The sequence below is a fragment of the Falco cherrug genome, chromosome 4 (assembly GCF_023634085.1).
Source record: "Falco cherrug isolate bFalChe1 chromosome 4, bFalChe1.pri, whole genome shotgun sequence".
NCBI classification, from domain to species: Eukaryota; Metazoa; Chordata; class Aves; order Falconiformes; family Falconidae; genus Falco; species Falco cherrug.
Genome location: NC_073700.1, coordinates 108,259,824 through 108,278,044, shown reverse-complemented (window position 1 = coordinate 108,278,044; position 18,221 = coordinate 108,259,824). Strand labels below are relative to the sequence as shown.

At 42.2% G+C, this 18,221-nt stretch overlaps 2 protein-coding genes across 5 annotated transcripts in view; one reads left to right on the top strand and one right to left on the bottom strand.

The window, feature by feature from the left end:
- HACL1 (2-hydroxyacyl-CoA lyase 1) overlaps positions 1 to 3,527 on the bottom strand; it is a 23,978-nt gene extending 20,451 nt beyond the window's left edge. The window contains exons 1-2 of one of the 2 annotated variants that reach the window (XM_027814693.2): positions 3,347 to 3,527; positions 2,244 to 2,348 (exon numbers count right to left, since the gene is read on the bottom strand). In XM_027814693.2, coding sequence (XP_027670494.2) covers positions 2,244 to 2,348; positions 3,347 to 3,421 — 180 coding nt within the window. In that variant the 5' untranslated portion in view covers positions 3,422 to 3,527. The remainder of the gene's footprint in view (positions 1 to 2,243; positions 2,349 to 3,346) is intronic. The other variant, XM_005445796.4, reaches the window with a different exon arrangement.
- BTD (biotinidase) lies at positions 2,639 to 18,221 on the top strand. 3 transcript variants are annotated; one of them, XM_027814694.2, is made up of 4 exons: positions 2,639 to 3,215; positions 8,409 to 8,643; positions 10,191 to 10,340; positions 11,763 to 18,221. In XM_027814694.2, the coding sequence occupies exons 2-4, from the start codon at positions 8,413 to 8,415 to the stop codon at positions 12,945 to 12,947; spliced, it is 1,566 nt and encodes a 521-aa protein (XP_027670495.1). In that variant the 5' UTR covers positions 2,639 to 3,215; positions 8,409 to 8,412; the 3' UTR covers positions 12,948 to 18,221. The 3 variants fall into 3 exon arrangements, with proteins under 3 accessions (XP_027670495.1, XP_055564808.1, XP_055564809.1); XM_055708833.1 differs by lacking the exon at positions 2,639 to 3,215 and adding an exon at positions 3,709 to 3,858; XM_055708834.1 differs by lacking the exon at positions 2,639 to 3,215 and adding an exon at positions 3,905 to 4,045.

Sequence of the window (18,221 nt, the reverse complement as noted above, 5' to 3'; positions counted from 1 at the left end):
ACCGAGTGGCAAACTAAAGCAGCACATAGAATTTGGGTTCATGTACAGTCATTGCCATTAAAACTCTTACTCCTTCATTCCACAACGAAGCAACACGAACTAAAGCTATCTGTATTTAGAGGAGAGGAGATTGTAAATAATTTTGAAGGTATACTTAAAAAGATTTTTTTGTGTGAAGAGTAATAATGAAAACCCGTTTACTAATGAACCTTGCACCCTAACAACTAAAAAGTAAATAACAGCACTCATTATCTGTTAAGGTCGCACTGAGCAGCTGAACCCAGATCCTTATGTTCCTCAGAGAGGCAAGAAGGATGTAGGCATACAGAATGCCGTTGTCCAGCAAATCCAGAATCAACATCAGGAAGAAACATAGGAATCCCTGCTGCAGGCACGGAACCCAAAGCTCACAAGCCATGAGCGCTGGATTTGAACTGTAGCCAAAGCAGAAGCCTATTCTCCCCGTACAACTACAAGCACGCTAAGCAGGGTTTAATTATTCTGTTTTCAACTCAATAAGCAAAACGATACCACACAGCAAGGAAACAAGGGTTAAGCATTTTTGTGGCCGGTTAAAACAGTACTGCCATGCCTAGGAGCAGGTCTGAGACCCTTAAGTTAACTGTAGCTAATGCTCAATGTTCCAGGACTGGCTAGTAGGGCTTGTGATCAACTTATTAGGAGAACCTGCTTTGTGTGGTTTAACCCAAGCTGGCAACTAGAGTAGTACACAGCAGCTTCCTCCCTCACCCCGCCACCACCCCTGGTGGGACGGGGAGGAGAATCACAAAAAACCAAGGGAACCCCTATGGGTTGAGATAAGCACAGTTTAATAATTGAAATGAAACATAACAATATAATAATAGTAATGAAAAGTGAGACAACAAAAAGAGAAATAAAACCCAAGACAGACAAATGATGCACAATACAATTACTCGCCACCAGCTGACCAATGCCCATCCCATCCCCAGGCAGCAATTAGCACTTCCCAGCCAACTCCCCCCCATTTATAAACTCAGCACAATGTTTTACGATATGGAATATCCCTTTGGCTAGTTCAGGTCAGCTGTCCTGGCTCTGCTCCCTCCCGGCTTCTTGTGCAGCTCTCGCTGGCAGGGCACGTGAAACCAAAAAGTCCTTGACTTCAGAGTAAGCACAACTTAGCAACAACTGAAACATCACTGTGTTAACGTTATACACATACTAAATCCAGAACACAGCTCTGCACCAGCTACTAGGAAGAAAATTAACTCTAATCCAGCCAAAACCAGGACACTGCTGTATGAACCTGATCTTGGTACATGCTGTCTTTTGTTACCACATAGAACTTAAGCGTGGGCCTTGAAAATAAAGACGCAGTCTGAAAGCTACAATCCCAGAATAATAAACAATTTGCTAATGGACAATTACTAGTCACTGAAAAAGTGCAACTTCAAGATCTGGGAAGATACTTTTTTTGCTTTAGGTAAAGCAGCAATGGCTAAGCAAGGGGAAAAACTAACCCCCAAGAAAGAAGGCAACAGGATAAGACGCCTGGCCTGGGAAAGCACCATCCAGCACCACACAGTCCATAGTCCAGGCATGGAGGCCAATGGATAAGAGCTGTTCAGAGACCAAAATATATTATAAAAAGATATCCACCCAAAGGGATGGAGAAAAAATATGCCCAGTTTGGCTCCAGCTTGCCCTTACTGAAGGGTTCTCAAGCCTGATTCCCTTGACAGCCAGCACCATCAGTGCTAACTACACTGCACCAGCTCCAGCATATTGTATACTCACAACTAACTTAAGATACGATTATCAAGAACAGATTGCCTTGAATACGTAGGGATAATTATTATTAAAGATTAAGAACTAATGACTAGCAGTGCGTGTTGTTGTTGAGTAACAATCTAGCAAAGGGTTTTTTTGAAGTTTAAAACTGCCCCGGGTTATTGTTCTTCTAAACAATCACAGTAATCGCTAATTATCCAGGGACAGATACACAAAACACACGCCCCTATCAAGTTGGAAAAGGAAGGGGCATTTAAAAACGGAAGTGAGAGATGAAGGGCAAAAAGAAACACCCAACCCAACGCATCAGTGCTCTCTTACTCCAGAATGACCGCAACTGCTTCTCTACAGGTTCTTTAAAGGAACATTCACAGATCACACTCTTTCTAGTAAGAAAATGTATATTGGATTTAATTCCATTGTAAAACTGGTAAAAAAAAGGATTGTTCTTACTACAGATATATACTTACAGCTTGTTCATTTCTCATTCCTACATATTTTATTCCAACTGCTTGGGCTGCAATTGCGATTTCAGTGACTGGAATACCAACAATACCAAACATGTATTCAATATTCTAAAAAGACAAATATATAGAAAAAATAAATCAGGATTTATTTTTTTTTTTCAAAATGATAGCTTTAACAAGCACATGCCAAACACTGTCACACTAACTACACAAGCAGTCTAAAAATAAATTGTCACAACATATGCATTCACAGGCCACTGTGGAAAGATGTAAAACTAGTTAGCATTTGCAGCTCAGTCCTCTGCAGTTGTGAAAGCACAGGGCTTTGGAGGCTTACAAGCAGTGCAACAGCAGCTCAGCCCAGCTCCTCAGTCAGCATATGGTTAGTGCTTTTCACTGACCCCTTCTTACTCGGGATGCCTCTGCTACATTATTTTCCTGTTTCTCAGCGTGTCAGCTTTGCCTCTGAATATTCCTCATAGCGTTTCATATTTTTACACTTTCATAGATCGTTAACATCAAAAAGGCACAAGAAACAACTAGGACGGTACGCCCAAAGAGAAGTACAGATAAAGAATATGCTGCTTTTTATTACAACAGAACTACGTTTTGTGTGTCACGGGCCAAACAAAGTCTTCTGTTCCGAGCAGCGTCAGCTCAGCACCATGCCCAGCTCGGAGACACGACACCGCCCTGCTAACTGCACACAGCGGGAGCACACGGTGGCCGCGGGCACAGCCGCAGGGGGCGGCGGGCACCGCTCGCTGGTAGCGGAGCGGGGGCGCGCTCGGGAACGGGCAAGCTCACACGAGGGACGCAATGAGTGGCGGGGGGGCCTGCGGGGCCGCACCGCCCCCGGGCGGGGCCCGCTCACCGGGCTGCTGCGGCAGCACCTCCCTCCTTCCCACAGCGCCCCAGGGCCGGCCCTTCGCGCCCACTCTGCCAGCCCCCGGGAGAGCGGCAGCGGTGCGCAGGGTGAGTCCGGCCGCGCACACTCGCTTCTCGCCAGCCCCCGGCCCGGCCGGCCACCGCTGCCGGCGGGAACTGTCCCTGCCCGCTCGCCGTACGGAAGCTGCTCGCCGGTCCCCCCACCCCCGCGCTCTTACTTGAGCCTTAAGGGATTCAGCGATGAGCTGGGCCCCGCTGACGGCCTCCCCCGCCGCACCGCTCCCGGAGGCCATCCCGGCTTCGCGCAGCCCGGAGCCGCCCCCCGGCGAGAAGGACGGAACCGGACCCCCGGCCGAAGGTCGGCGCAGTTGACTGTCACGCCGCCCGACCAATGAGACAGCAGAGGGGGCGGGCCCAAGGGCCGCGAACCGCCACCTCTGACCCCGCTGGCGGGCAGCGTGGGGACGAGGCCGAGAGCTGGGCTAAGTCTCCTATTGGCTAGAGCGGGCACCCAATCAGAGGCCGGAAGGCGCCTGCCCTCTGCACGCAGCTGTAGGCCCGTGGCGGTGCCGAGCGCGGAGCAGCCGCCAGAGGGCGGCGCGGCCTGGCCTGGCCTGGCCTGGCCTGGCGGTGCGGCGGGGGCCGTTAAGCGGCGGCGCCATCCGCCGGAGTGGCGTGTGCGGAGCCCGGCTCTGGGCGGTTGGGGCGGGACGGCGGGTGCCGCCCCACGGTGAGGGGCAGGGAGCGGGCTGGGAGCTGTACGGGCCTGGCCGGCTCCTGCCGGGAGCGGGGGCCGTGGGGGCTGCGCTCCGCGCCTCGCCTCGCCGTGGGCCTCAGCCGGGGGGAGGCGGGAGCAGGCACCCCCCGAAAGGCCGCGCTGGGCAGGGCCTGTGGGAGCCGCGGGCCCAGCCGCCTCGGTAAGCAGGGCGGTGCCTCTGGTGGAGCTGGTCGGAGGTGGCTGAGGCAGAGCGGGGCAGGTACGGGGCCGTTTCAGGTGAAGATAACCCGAGGCCGACATTCATGAGGAGAACCGGGGGCGCAGTGTGAGACCCTTCTCCAGAATGCCATCTGAAGGGTGGCGCGCAGGGTTGCAGCTGGCTCTGCCTGCCTGGCCCTGCCGAGCTCGCTCAGGTGCCAGAAGCAAGCACTGGGCCCAGTGGGCGGTGCCCCGCCCTGCCCCGCCCTGCCCCGCCCTGCCCCGCCCTGCCCCGCCCTGCCCCGCCCTGCCCCGCCCCGCCCGCCGGCTTGTTCTGGCCGTCATCTTTAGCTGTTCGAGCTGAACCGCTAATAGTGGCAGCGTTGGCTCGGCCTCATGAAGTCAGATAGCAGGTCTTCTAATGAGACACAGCGTGTTCCAGCAATCCTGTGAAATGTATGAAACTTAACTGTAAAACTTTATGTTAGAATGGGCAACGTTCGTAAAAAGTGGACGGCACCTCTGGGTAAAAGCCAGGAAACGAGAGCAGGGTTGTGTCATGACTTCCACACAGAATATACATTCTTTAGATAATATAAACAGGTATCTTGCATTTCTTTTGAGCTATGATTGCGTTGCTAGAAAAACCTTCATCAAAACCCACATAGTAAAATACTGTGTTAAAATATAGTGCAGCATATAAAAGCAGTAGACAGGAGGGATCAGTGAAAAAACCTTGGGTTTCATTATGTATTTACATCTGTGTAGGGGCTGTTGTGTTATATATGCTATATATTAGAATGGCAGCAACATCACAATTCATGGATATAACTCGGTGTAAAAAAATTATTTTTTCATAGCAAATTTAATATTTTGCCTAGTAATTACTATTTATGTTACTATAGCTGAACAGGCATTTGCTATTAATTGTGGAAGAGGACCCAGGCTAGTGCTGTGCTACTTCTGATTTTTATAGTCTGTTGGATTCTTCTGAGTATAAAAGTGCTAAGACGCAGTGTATGTTTTGCTTTTCTCTGTGTATATATCTATGTATGGTGGGAGCTGACAAACTTCTAAGTTTCCAAAGTTGTCGAAAAGTGAGTGACAGGATGCTTTGCTTCACAATGTACTGAGGTTAGATGGTTCTGAAAAGCTGAATAGGAAAACAGTCTGCACTGTGACTGGGGGAAAATTTGTCTCAGTCAGCAACTAAACTTAAACACCAGTCTTTTTACCTTTTGTATAGAACTGTAACTAGGATACTGTGACTGTGTGACAGTAATACTGCTATGAAATACTTACATTTGGGTGAGATGATCCTACTGAACCGTATCTGCCAGACAAAAGACCACATAAATCACAGGAAAGGGACAGAAAAAGAGATTAAATTATAAAGCATTTAAGTTCATGACAGTTTCTTTTAAAGTTGTGACTCAGGTGAGGTGACAGCTCTGTAGACCCTAAACCAATTAACTTTTCTTCAAGGAAAGGATTTATTAGATGTTATAGCATTTTCTGTGAGGGGGAAAAAAAACCCAGAATGTGGCCGGGATTTACTTAGAATTTCAACAGCCTAATGGTCGAGTAAATCCTGATGGTATCTTTATTTTGGCTGGAAAGGTTACTATCCCCAGGTCCAGCCTTGGGGCTTGTCACAGCTCTCCTTGTTAGAGGCAATCCTTTAGATGGGGGAGAGGCATTAGGGAGCGCTCACCCAAGTGCTCGGCCATTGTCTGTAGGACTAGCAGTGATTACAACCAAGGGTAGGTACTCAGAGGTGTTATTTTTTTTAGTTGGCCCGGTTCAGCCAGATGGGATTGTGTAGCTGGATATTCAGTGCTAAACCTCTTGTGTATCTAAATGAGGAAGGGGTTTGGGTTAGTGCTTGAGCGTTTCTGACCACCAGAAAATAAACTTGCAGAAAAATGAGAATTCTCCAAGCATGTTTCTAAGGTGCAACATTTTGTAGAAGCCCATTATGTTTGTGTGTTTGGCTTAGAAAGCAAAAAGGCTATTTTTCTGACACACAGCAATTCCATCCAGTGATCTGAAACTCTCAAACTTTTTCCATCAGTAGTAATGATGAACGCTAATTACATCTTAGTTGACAACTTTATTGAGGAACAGCTGACTAGAACCTATTCCTGTCCTAAATAGGTGTTTTGGTTCTGAAGGGATAACAGGAATAGAAAGATGGTTTTTGGGGGGAAGTGCAACACAATATGTTTATTTTCAGTGGCTTCCTTAGTTGTGAGAGGCTTCCAACCTCTCCTCTCCCTCCTCCTTCTACTGCTTTATATCTTCGCGTGTACCTTGGTACTTCATGTGCAAAGCTGAGCTGCATAGGACAAGGTAGGATCCTCTGTTCTTGAACTGCGTTGCCAAATCACACCCCCCCCCCACCCCCCCAGTAAGTACAGAGTGTTTTCCTCACGATGCAGAATAGCAAGGGTAGCTTGGTGTACATCACTTCTCAAAAGTGATTATATAAATGGAGGGGGTTTAATATAACTGTTTAACAGAGATGCCAAAGCTTTATTCTGTTTTTATTGTGCTTAGGTAACTTAAGTTTACCCTTGAAGACATGTATATGTGGACACATTGGCAAATTAAAGCTCAAGAAAATAAGTAGTTGACCTTAGCAGCATCTAATAGCTGAATTACTCCTAGACCCTTACAAGTGTTATTACATATTAAAACCTTCTGGTTGAGCAAACAAGTCTTCTGCCTACCATGGGCACTAAGGTTATGGTTCTCCTGTCCTACGCAGGAATGTGTTGCTATCAAACCAGGGTTGCAAATAGCATGTAGAGCTCAGGGAAGCAAACAAGTGACTTAAAACTAAGACACTGCACTAAATGCTTTTTGAATACCTTTCCTCACACTTCAGTTTGTTCATTGTTAGATACTAAACCAGTTGGTGTTCAGACAAAAAAAAAAAAAAAGGCAATATTGAAGATTTCTTATTACCTGCTTTTTATTCTGGAATTAAGAAAAGATGTTTTAAGTTAATTTGTCATAAACTATTTTTTAGGTATGAAACTATTTAACATGAATAAAAAGAAAAATGGGATTAGTTTAAAACTGATCTTTTCTTCCTGCTGAGTCCTAATGGGAACTAGAGAAGGCTCTTGATGCACGTGTCTTTAAGTCTGTATTTGCTTTGCAAAAAAAATTAGGGAGTAGTGGGTCACAAAAATTCAAGAGTGATTCAAGAGCTACAAGTGTTTTGGAACTTTCTTTTTCTTGGATAAGAGTTATCAAAGAGCAAATGCAATTTAAAAATCAGTAACTGAACTTGAAGACTGTGGGCTGTCAATACGTAGCGTTAGTGCATTTCTCCTGCATGCCCTTTCAACTTCACTGATACTGATTTAATTCCTTAGTGATACTAGTAACACTGTGGTGACAATTACAGAATTCTCATACTAAGAATAATTCAGAATAACACGGAATTTCTGTAATATTTCTTAATACTGAGTCCTTGTTCTATAGAAGTATTTTTCCAACTTGGGAAGTCATAAGGCTACATGGGGAGCCCATATTAGTGAGTCTGGAAGGCTGGGGCACTCTCTCCAATTCTTCATTTCTTTTTAAGAAAAGCTCAGTAATGCAAATTTTATGCATTTTGTATGGATTTTTGCTCAATTGTCATTACTATGAAAGCATTTTCAACCTTACCCATCTGCATTGTATAGGAGGAATGAAGATCTAAATTGCACTCAGTGTTTTTAGAAATGTTGAAAAAGGCTACACTGGATGAGACAAATTAGTCTATTAATTGCATGTGTGGAGCTGGAATAGAGTGAATCCATAATCGATCAGGAGAAGCATTTTCATGATAGATACATTAGACACTACTTCTGTATTTAATTCTTTTGGCAACTATGTTTCTGTATTGATAAAATAAGTTGTATTTCTACTTGACTACTAAAGATTGTGTCCAAGTAATTTTAGGTAATGCTGTTTTTAAATACATTCTCCATCGCCAGATGAGGGAGAAACTGCACATTTGCGAGCTGCTTGTAACTTTTCCTAAAGGTGTTTTGATGTCTGTAGTGCAATAATCTATAAATGAATGCTGAAGTTAGTTGTAAAGGGAGACTAAGCAAGGGGATCAGTTGAACTATATGAGGCTGAAATGCTTTTAAACAGGACACAGTTATTTAAAGCACTAAGGTAGATATATTTAAGGTGTGGAAACAATATGGGTGTGGTTGTTGAGTAATTTAAAAACAACATTCTTGGCTCAAACACTGCTGAGAGTCTCAGTTACCATCCATATTTAATTGTAAATTTAAATGCCTGGCATGATTTGTTGCTTAAGCTCCCCCCACCCCGTCTGGTTTTTTTTGTTGTTCTAGATTTATGGCATATACCATGATGGATCTGTGCTGGAAGCTGTTCGTCTGCATTTTTTGCTATCAAGTTGTCTCAGGAAGAGTTAAGAGGCATGGGCATTATGTTGCTGCCGTGTATGAACACGAGTCTATACTGAGTCCTAACCCGGCAGCCCTGGTTGATCGACGGTCTGCGCTGGAGCTCATGGGCAGAAACCTGGACATCTATGAACAGCAAGTAGTAGATGCTGCAAGACAGGTATACCACAGCTTAGTAGCAGTTGCATGTGTCCCATGTATATATAGAGTAAGTGCTCTTTGAGGATAATCTTTCACATTTGTGTTCCCAGGCAACTAAAGCCATATTTATATACATAACTATGGTCTGGGTTTTCAGACATTATGACCTGCCAGCAGCTCTGAAAAAAATCAGGCCAATTAGGAGGTCGCCTGACTTTGAGTTATTCCAAGCTTGGAAAAACACGCCTATAGTTATTTAGTATAGGGAAATGAATATTCTATTTTGGTCTGAATACCTAGCTCCTTTCTGTTTTCTTAAATGGAATGTTTTTATTGAAAGATTGTCTTACAGGCAGCTGTCTTTGGGTTTGATTTTATTCCAGTGCTCTCAATGGAAATTCCTGAATGTTTCTAAAAACTAAGGAAGTTAAATACTTTGGAAACGAATGTTCCACCATTAACAGCTTTGTGGAAGTAAAGTTTTCCATTCCTTTCTCCTACCCTCCATGGAATGGTTCTCAGTCTAAATATATTTTATTTATAATAGAGGAGAGAGACTAGTATTTCTGGCTGTTCTTATGCACAGCCTCCTTTCCTTACCTCCCCAAGAAAACCCAAAGCTGGTTCTAGTCAGAGGAGGAAGGCATTACTGTTGTTGTGGAGAGAAGAATTGACTTTCAAGTTTCACAGATCTGTTGTTCTGGAACAGAAGGATTACCGTTTTAATATCTTTTTATATTTTTATATAAATTTTATATAATCTGAAAACACACACACAAATTTTTTTGAGACGTCCATAAGCATAATAGCCATTTTTGTGCACTACTGCATCCAAGACACAGAAATTATCCCAAAGCTGTAGCACAGATAGTTCTAACTGACTTATGAAAAGTCACATGAATTTGTGACTGTGTGTCTGATTTAAGAGGAATCCACCCCATTTTTAGGAACAGTTCAGATCTCACTCAACTTCAGGTAGAGCCAGCCTAGCTCTGGCATGGCTACATTTCTACCAGAATCTGCATTGCTTCCAGAGTCAAGCTGTTTTCCGAAATCAATATTCCCAGTACTGTATCCAGCCCTATATACCTAATCGAGGTGCATAGCCTTGACTAAGTGGTGCTGCACCTTTGACAGAGGTACAGCACCTTTGACAAAGTTAATCTGCAAATAGGACAATTCTGAAAAAAATTAAGACAGATTTTAACATCATCAGTCTTTAACCTGAATGATGTCATTCTCATGACTCATATGAATGGAGAATACTTTTGGCAAGGATTTGGAAGTATGCTCTTACTTGCACACCCTTAAAATAATGTCAGATAGGTTATTTTTCAAGGTAAAGGTATGTGTCAGGTTAAATAAGTTTTTTCTTTTTTTATGCATAGTTACACCTACTATGAAGTCAAAGAAAAGATACTTTCTAACTACATTCTTGTCAAACTATGCTTGGGTTATCCTTAAGTGCTTTTTACCCATGAGATTCTTTTTTTTTTTTTTTACTATTTTTTTGTATTTAGATTGTTTTTTCTTTGCCTACAAAACATATCTGTCTTTTACATACAGGGGGCACAGATCATTGTTTTTCCTGAAGATGGAATCCATGGCTTCAACTTCACCAGAAGCTCCATTTATCCTTATTTAGATTTTGTTCTGCATTCACAGTCTGTGAAGTGGAATCCGTGCAGAGAGCCTTATTTGTTCAATGACACAGAGGTAAATGTGGGAGTGATTTCTGCAGAGAGGTGGAATAACTGAATGCTAGATTTGTGCTCCAAGTGGGAAACTAGCTCTAGTCGTATTGCTTAGGGAAGTAAGCAAGAAGTTTAACAGCTCCTAGTACCAGAGTCTGTTTTCATGGACTCTCAGTTTATGCTAGTATCATTCTTGACAGAGGAGGGCTTTAGATACAAACGTGCAAGAAGATTAGCTTATTTACGAGCCATCTGGATTTGTCATCTCCTCAACCTGTGAAATGGTAATTATTCTCTAATAAGATACATTGTGTATGATTTTATTTTGAACAACATTGTTTTATATAAAACAACATAGCAGTATCTTCACTTCTGATGCATTGTCGTTACTCAGTTTTAATGACAGCAGAACATTGTGACTCAGTGATTGTGTGTAAGATGATTAGCACAAGTAACAGGACTTGAATTGCTAGAATGTAATAGAAGTCGCAACTTAGCATAGACCAAGTGTGATTACAGAAGATGTGATCTGCAGGTTACAAAAAGTAGTATTTTCATAGATGGTTCTGAACCCAAAGTGAAAATAACCATGCTTATTAATACAAACTATTTATTCTTCTTCATGTTACAGTGGTCGATATAATGAAAGTAATCATGCGTGTGCCTACTAAGCAGAATTTGTGTGCAAACATGAATCGCCGTTGTAAACAGTGACCTCCTCCTGCCTATGAGTCTTTACTAGCTGTTATCATGGGCAAGTGAGCAAGAACTTAGTTTGCTGTTCAGATCCTATTTGGAGACTGCAGTACTGAAAGTCTTTGGTGCAGATCTCTGCTGCATGGATGAAACATCCCAGTAATACTGTAGTGTTGTAGCGTGTATTTAATTTTGTATTTTTTTATTTCTTTTCCATAACTATGCAAAGCGTATCCATTTACATTCTGCTTCTCTTAAGATGTAGCTAGTAATCACTTTTTGTAAAAAATTCAGAGTAAAAACATCTCGTTGTAGAAACAAGACACTGCAGGTGCAAATGATTATTATTAGATATTTGCTGTTCTAAAGGCACACACAGATCAGTTACACTGCCTTGTCAAAGCTTTCAGGTGACCTATGGTGTTTTAAAGCCACTGGTACTCCTGCAACAGTCAGAAGTTTCTGAAAATTAACGGCCTTGAAATAGATTTCTTTATTTACTTCCTAGGAAGTACAACCCAGATAAATTTTTTCAGTGCTGTTTTAAAATTAATATCTGAAATACTTTTCAGTCAAGAAAGCTACTGGTTCCAGTAGCTGTCGTCACAAAATCTTAGTACTTTTACATTTTACAGATATAGTCAAATATGGAAATAATTTGAAAAGTATTAAATAAGTCATGACTGCTTAAGTAAAACTTATTCCTCAGTATTCTGGAGTGCTTACGTTTCCCCATACTGTTCTCCAGGTTCTCCAGCGTCTGAGCTGCATGGCACTGAAGAACAAGATATTCCTTGTAGCAAACCTGGGAACTAAGGAACCCTGTGACCACGCTGATCCTCGCTGTCCACCTGATGGAAGATACCAGTTCAATACCAACGTGGCGTTCAGCGATGACGGTATGCTGGTCGCCACATATCGCAAACACAATCTGTATTTTGAATATGCTTTTGATACCCCTCCAGAGCCTGACTATAAATTCTTTGATACGCCTTTTGCTGGCAAGTTTGGTATGTTCACTTGCTTTGATATACTCTTCTTTGAGCCCGCAGTGAACCTCATCAGACAGTACAATTTGAAACAAGTTGTATATCCAACTGCCTGGATGAACCAGCTCCCGCTCCTGTCTGCTGTAGAATTTCAACAAGCTTTTGCAACAGCTTTCAATGTTAATGTTTTAGCAGCTAATATCCACCACCCTACCTTGGGCATGACAGGGAGCGGCATATACACTCCAGTCAAATCATTCATCTACCACAACATGGAAAGTTACGGTGGCAAGCTTATCGTAGCAGAAATTCCTGTGATTACCACAGATTACGAAACCAATTTGGAGAGTAATGAAAGATTCGGAGAGAACTTGCATCACTCGTGCAAGCCTTTTACGAGCATCTCGCTGGATGATCAAGTTTGCTTTAAGGAGAGAGAAGACACCCCTGGTAGAGCATCAGAAGAGGGAAATGAACTGTTACCTCCCATATTTTATGCAGAAATGATGTACGACAACTTTACTTTTGTTCCTGTATGGGGACAAAAAGGAAAACTCCACGTTTGTGCCAATACCCTTTGTTGTTACTTAACTTATCGGAGAGATGTTTTAACTGATGAATTATATGCTCTGGGAGTTTTTGATGGGCTCCATACAGTGCACGGCACGTACTATGTCCAGGCCTGTGCATTAGTGAAGTGTGGTGGTCTCAGCTTTAACACTTGTGGGCAGGAGGTTACAGATGCCACTGCTCTGATAGATTTCCAGCTATGGGGAAATATGAGTACCCCTTATATCTTCCCTTTACTGTTGACATCTGGTATTACCTTGGACTTTGCTGATCACATGGGCTGGAAAAACAACTACTATTTCATAAGCAAAAATAGAACATCTTCTGGCCTACTGACAGCTGCTCTGTATGGACGATGGTATGAAAAGGACTAGCACAGATATTTGACTGAATCAGAAGACAACTGCCCGTATGTTCAGAGCATGTATCTGAACATAAGTTGTTGAACATATGTACTTCCTAGAGCTTCAAGTGTTTGTTACCCGACTGATTAATTTCCGCATTTGAAATGGTAAGCGAAGCACTTAACCTAAGAGGCCGTAAATACAGCTACCAGTACCTTGATAGCTTATGTCCTACCAGAAGTAAAAGATCTGCCTTGCAAAGATAAAGGCTTGTTGTAATGTCTTGAGATGTTTTTATTGGGGAAATAACATTTCTCATTTCAATGGAATTTGTTCCTTTTATTTTTATCATTTGGTTTTCTGGGGTCCTGGCTAGGAATATGGAAATGAATGGAAAAGCATTGCAAAAGCAAGAAAAGTAGGAAAGGGAATGCAGACACACATACCATGCGTGACATGCATGAAAATACATATATATATATATATATATTTTCATATAGCTTGTATATTGTGAGGTTCTGATTTCTGGTTAGGGTGCTAAGATTTTTTTTTTTAATTTTTCTTTCTTAGAGTAAAAAACTCCCAGCTGAAATCATTACCATTTACTGGCCACGTGGTTGTCTGTAATCCTGTTGGAAATCTCTGTGAGTTTTCTCATATACTTTTAACAGTAACTGAATGTTGCAGTTGTGAACATCCATGGAACAGCTAGCCTGAGGAAGAGGGTATCAAATGATTGTGAAAACCTAGACTGTGTTAAGACAGTTTCCAGTGTAAGGAATTGTGTTTAAAGAAGACGTTGGCAATGGATTTCAATGACTGTGTTATGTAGTGTTTAAGTACTTTTACTTTCCCCGTTTAGAAGAGAGGTCATTTCAAGACTGTTTTGACTTTAAGGCATCTTATGCATTGTTCATAAATTCATTCAACAAGAGCTCTGAAAAGCACATAACGAATTGTGGGACAGCAAGGTTTTTACGTAAATACTTTGTGTGCCAGATAGCAGGTTCCTGCTGCTAAATGAGTAAAACACAGCACTCTTTCCAGAGCAGTAACTAGATTAAGTGCTCTGTTGTACTGCGGTGACAAACTGTTCTATGCAGTGGATAGCTGGGAAGAGAACATTCAAAGGATAGATATTTGGAGTTAAATTCAGAGAGGATAATTTATGATTTTGTGTGGTCTTAGTGGCTGTTACAACTTCGTCTGCGTAATAGCTGTTGAATAACGGAATAAACACAACCATTCCTTTGGCGAGTCCTTGCATTCCGGTTGCTTAGTCTGTTAGTCAGGCCAAGAGGAGCAGAGCAGTAACGGGAGAGCTGTGAGTCTGTTTTGGTGGTCTGAGTTGACTCCGAGACGTGTTCGAACTCGCACCGCTATGGCAGCCACAAGCCTGCATACTGAAAGGTACTCAATAAGCTCCTGCTTTGAATGAGCTCCCTTTCTGGTTTCAGAAAGCAAAACAACCAAGAAATCGCTGAATTTCTACCTCAAGGTTTCTTAAATACGTACACAAATTAAGAGTGTATAAATAGTGATGATACCAGGGTTTGTCAAATTGTCCTTCCCTAAGATATGTTACTGTGAGCCAGGACCTAGTCACGGCTTTGATACAGCAACACAACAGGTTTGTTTATCCTGCAGCATATACTGGACAGAATTATGGAGAGGGGAATGTCTGTATCTCATTAAACATAAAATTGCTGCTGTAAAAGTAGGCCATCCCACTGCAGGGTTTATTAAAAATCATTAATTCTTTGGCATCCATAGCACTGTTCTTGCTGAACGCTGCACGAATTCCAGAACATACCGGGTAGAACAGAAAAAAAGCATTTTTGGTGCTTATTTGTGCTTCTGGTTCTAGTACCACACAACCAGGTCTAGAAGAAAAGAACTGTGAATGGCTGGAGAGTTTCAGGTCTCAGGACGTTTCCCCTGCCTGCACTTTGTAGGCTGGAAAACGTACATCCTCTTGCACTAAATACGGTTTTAGATTTAGTTCTAAAGCAGACTTATTAGCACAATAAATTAGGCTAAAGACTTAAATAGCTGTATATAATATTTAAAATACTTAAATAAATGTATTTGCTGGGGTTAATAAAAAAACCCAAAAGAATTATCTGTGAGATACTCGCAAAGTGTATTCCACAGAGCCGTTCTAACTTTGGGTATGTCTAAACCACCGGAAAGCACGCCCTTCTGGCCTTACCCGTCTGCATGGGGGATTTTAAGAAAAATCTTCAGACAGCTTGAATAATTAAGTTTGGCAAGGGATAGAAAATATATGTGTGATAGGATAGGATGTGAATCCTTAGATTTTGCTTTAAACCTATTTAAGGTATCGGATCTGATCTTTGAATATCTAAGACCTCGGTGTCTTAAGATTTCTGAACCAAGTCAGCTGCCAGGTGCGATGAGAAGAAAACCTGCACTTCTCAAAACCGGCACGTCTCATTTGTGAGCAGGAAGTGGGGGTTTGTTCTGTTCTGTTGTGAATATGAATAGCAAAATTTCTGGTTGCTTCCACTGCACTTTTAATGAAAAAAAGAGAATTTACGGTGCTTTTCTCCTCTTTTAAATAGTGGCAGTAACAATATTAAGACAGCTTGAAAGGCTCTTTAGGTTCCATGGTATTCAACTATGTTTACAGCTACATGGTGAAATACTGCCAAGATTCCTCTCCCAGCCTCGGCTTGAAAATCGGTAAAACAGCATGGAATGGAGGGAGCTCAGTTTATCCTAATGTAAAGTAGCGCCCAGCACCAGGGAAGCAGGGACAATTTACATACTGCTTTACTTGAAGGTAAGTAACAGTGCTAAGGAGACTGGGACACCGGGTTGGATAGAGTTATAAGAGATCTTTGAGGCCCACAAGTAGGGACAGTCACCTTCTTCCTGTCGGGAACGTTCAGTTGCAAGGTAAATTGTAGAGACGGGCAACAGCCCACAGCTTGAAAATTTTAGTCAGGTCCGTTAACTTTTTCCCTCAGGGAAACCAAAACACACTTGCAAATTTCCTGGGCTCCAGATCGCTGAACAACTGAAAGAAACACGCTTTCCAAGTCTGCCATTTCAGACAGCTTTTCTCTCCGCAGGTACGAGAGGATACGTGATAAGGCTGCTTCTGTGATAAGGCTTATAGATTATAAACATAACAATAGGATGTTTTCTTAAGAATAACCAGTTTTTTTGCAATTTCAAATTAATGCACAGTGGTTCCTTTGCACTTAACATGTTTTCTTCAAAACACACAGGTTATTATAGTGAGAAAAGACTCCAGAAAAACTAAAAACCTACCAGCCAAGAGGCCTGCGCTGCATCTCTTCACATTTAACACCTCAGGTTTTAGTCTGTAAAGGAGACCTGTGTTTTATAAATTCTTACCTTGCCCAAATTAGAGTCACAGCTACAGGTTTATAAAAAAAGCCTTTTCATCCTCATCTCTAAGAATTCTTCTCCCACTGTCCCGTCAGCTTCTGCAGGATATTAAAGGATTATTTATAAGGAAGTCAATGAAAGTTGTTGAGAGATTACTACAAGAGGCAATAGTTACTGATCTTGGATTTAAAGATTTATATGAATTTGGTGGACCAACTTCAAGAATTCAGATACTTACTTTTTCCTGATATTAAAATGGATTTTGCTGAGTTTAAATCCAGGCCTACAGAAGTGGCGTTAAAAGTTTAAACTACTTATTAAGCGATTATAAAGGCTCTTCTCTCCAAGGTTATTAGTTTGATTGCAACCAGGACGGGATTATCAGGAATTATTGCTATCAGTAATCACTGCTTTTTAACCAAAAGTATGATGGCCTTTCTTTCTTTCTTTCGGAAAATGGTTATGTACCATCAGCACAGAGCAAAGCGGTGAGAGATGAGGAGGGTGCTCCTGCCAGCTCCTCCTGCTGCTCCTGCAGCTGCAGCCCAGGAAGCCCATGGAGCTCCCTCACCCGCCCTGCAGCACACTGAGCCAAAGAGCATGTCCTCCAGAACTGCTGTTTCCACAAATGCTCACCCTGTTTATATTTAGGTTTCAGTTTTTAAGTTGTGAACCCCACTGATCCAAACATGGAATTAAGGAGGATGGGCTGCCTGGACGCAACTGTCACTGTTAGAAATGTTCCATGATTATGCACATGAAAAAACTTCTCACCAGTATATGCCAAACTGTCCGTTATACGGTATTCACTGTCGCCTCTCCCAGTTACAGCATGATTAACAGAAAGGTCACCATAAACTTTTTCTTGTTGCAATAAAGAAGCTGAGCTAGCAGAACGCTACTTGTGTTATCTCCAACCAAGTGGATTTAATGAACATTCGCTTTTTTTTAAAAAAAACTACAGTATGTTACTCTCTATTACTACAGTAGTTGTTGCCTTTAAATGGACATAATCTCTGCGCGAGACAGGAAGGCTAATTCCTCTCAAAACCAGAATTACCAAGTTGAAGAATCTGTAAACATTATCTCATTCTCCTTTTCAGTCATCTTCTGTAACATTTGGGATCTTTAGTGCCCTTTGCGTAGATGTTAAAAGGAGCAAAGCTTTGAAGTAATTAATTTTTAATTACTAATTTTTTTAATAAACAAAAAAATTATTCTTTAGCCTGGTAGATAAGTCAGAGTTTTAAAGAAGAAAATATACAAGAAGAAGAAGAAAAATACAAAAACCAACCAGAACCAAGATCCAAGTTTAAAAAGTGCATATTTCTAGCTCTGATTGTTCCAGATACATTTAGATGATTATTTTGGAGATAAATACAAAGCACGAGACACAGAAGTTGAGATATTGTGAGGAATTACAATAAAAATCTCTGATTGCAGTAGGGTCACTCTGGGGCTGGGGGCACCGATTTCTTCATTTTAACAGCATCCGTGCTACCACGCTACACTTAACAGTTCAGCCGAGGAGGTAAATACTAACTTGGCATCTTCTGCAGAACGCTTATCCTCAGAACTGAGAAATACAACATCCCAGAAAACATCCCAGAAGTCAGAGTACACAGAAAGCTGAGCAGAGCTGATTGTCCTCATTCCTGAACATTCCGTTAAACAACCCCCCACACCCCCTCCCTGAATAAAAAGGGTTTCTTTTATTCCAGTATACTGCTTCCGTGGTCCAGCCAAGGCTCACCTCTCTCGGTGAAAAGCCAAGAGGCTGTTTGGGTGAAGGTTGTAACAATAACCGTGCTCTGTACAAAAAGAAGAGGATTTCTTTTAGAAAGATGGAAGTTCTAATACCATTTTCTGGAAATGAACAGGCCTACACTCAGGTATGAACAGTTTTGGGTTTTGGTTGTTTTT

Coding starts and splice junctions, on each gene's coding strand:
- BTD (XM_027814694.2), top strand. CDS start 8,413: ATGGCATATACCATGATGGATCTGTGCTGGAAGCTGTTCGTCTGCATT. Junction 8,644..10,190: donor TAGTAGATGCTGCAAGACAG/GTATACCACAGC, acceptor TTTTACATACAG/GGGGCACAGATCATTGTTTT. Junction 10,341..11,762: donor ATTTGTTCAATGACACAGAG/GTAAATGTGGGA, acceptor ACTGTTCTCCAG/GTTCTCCAGCGTCTGAGCTG.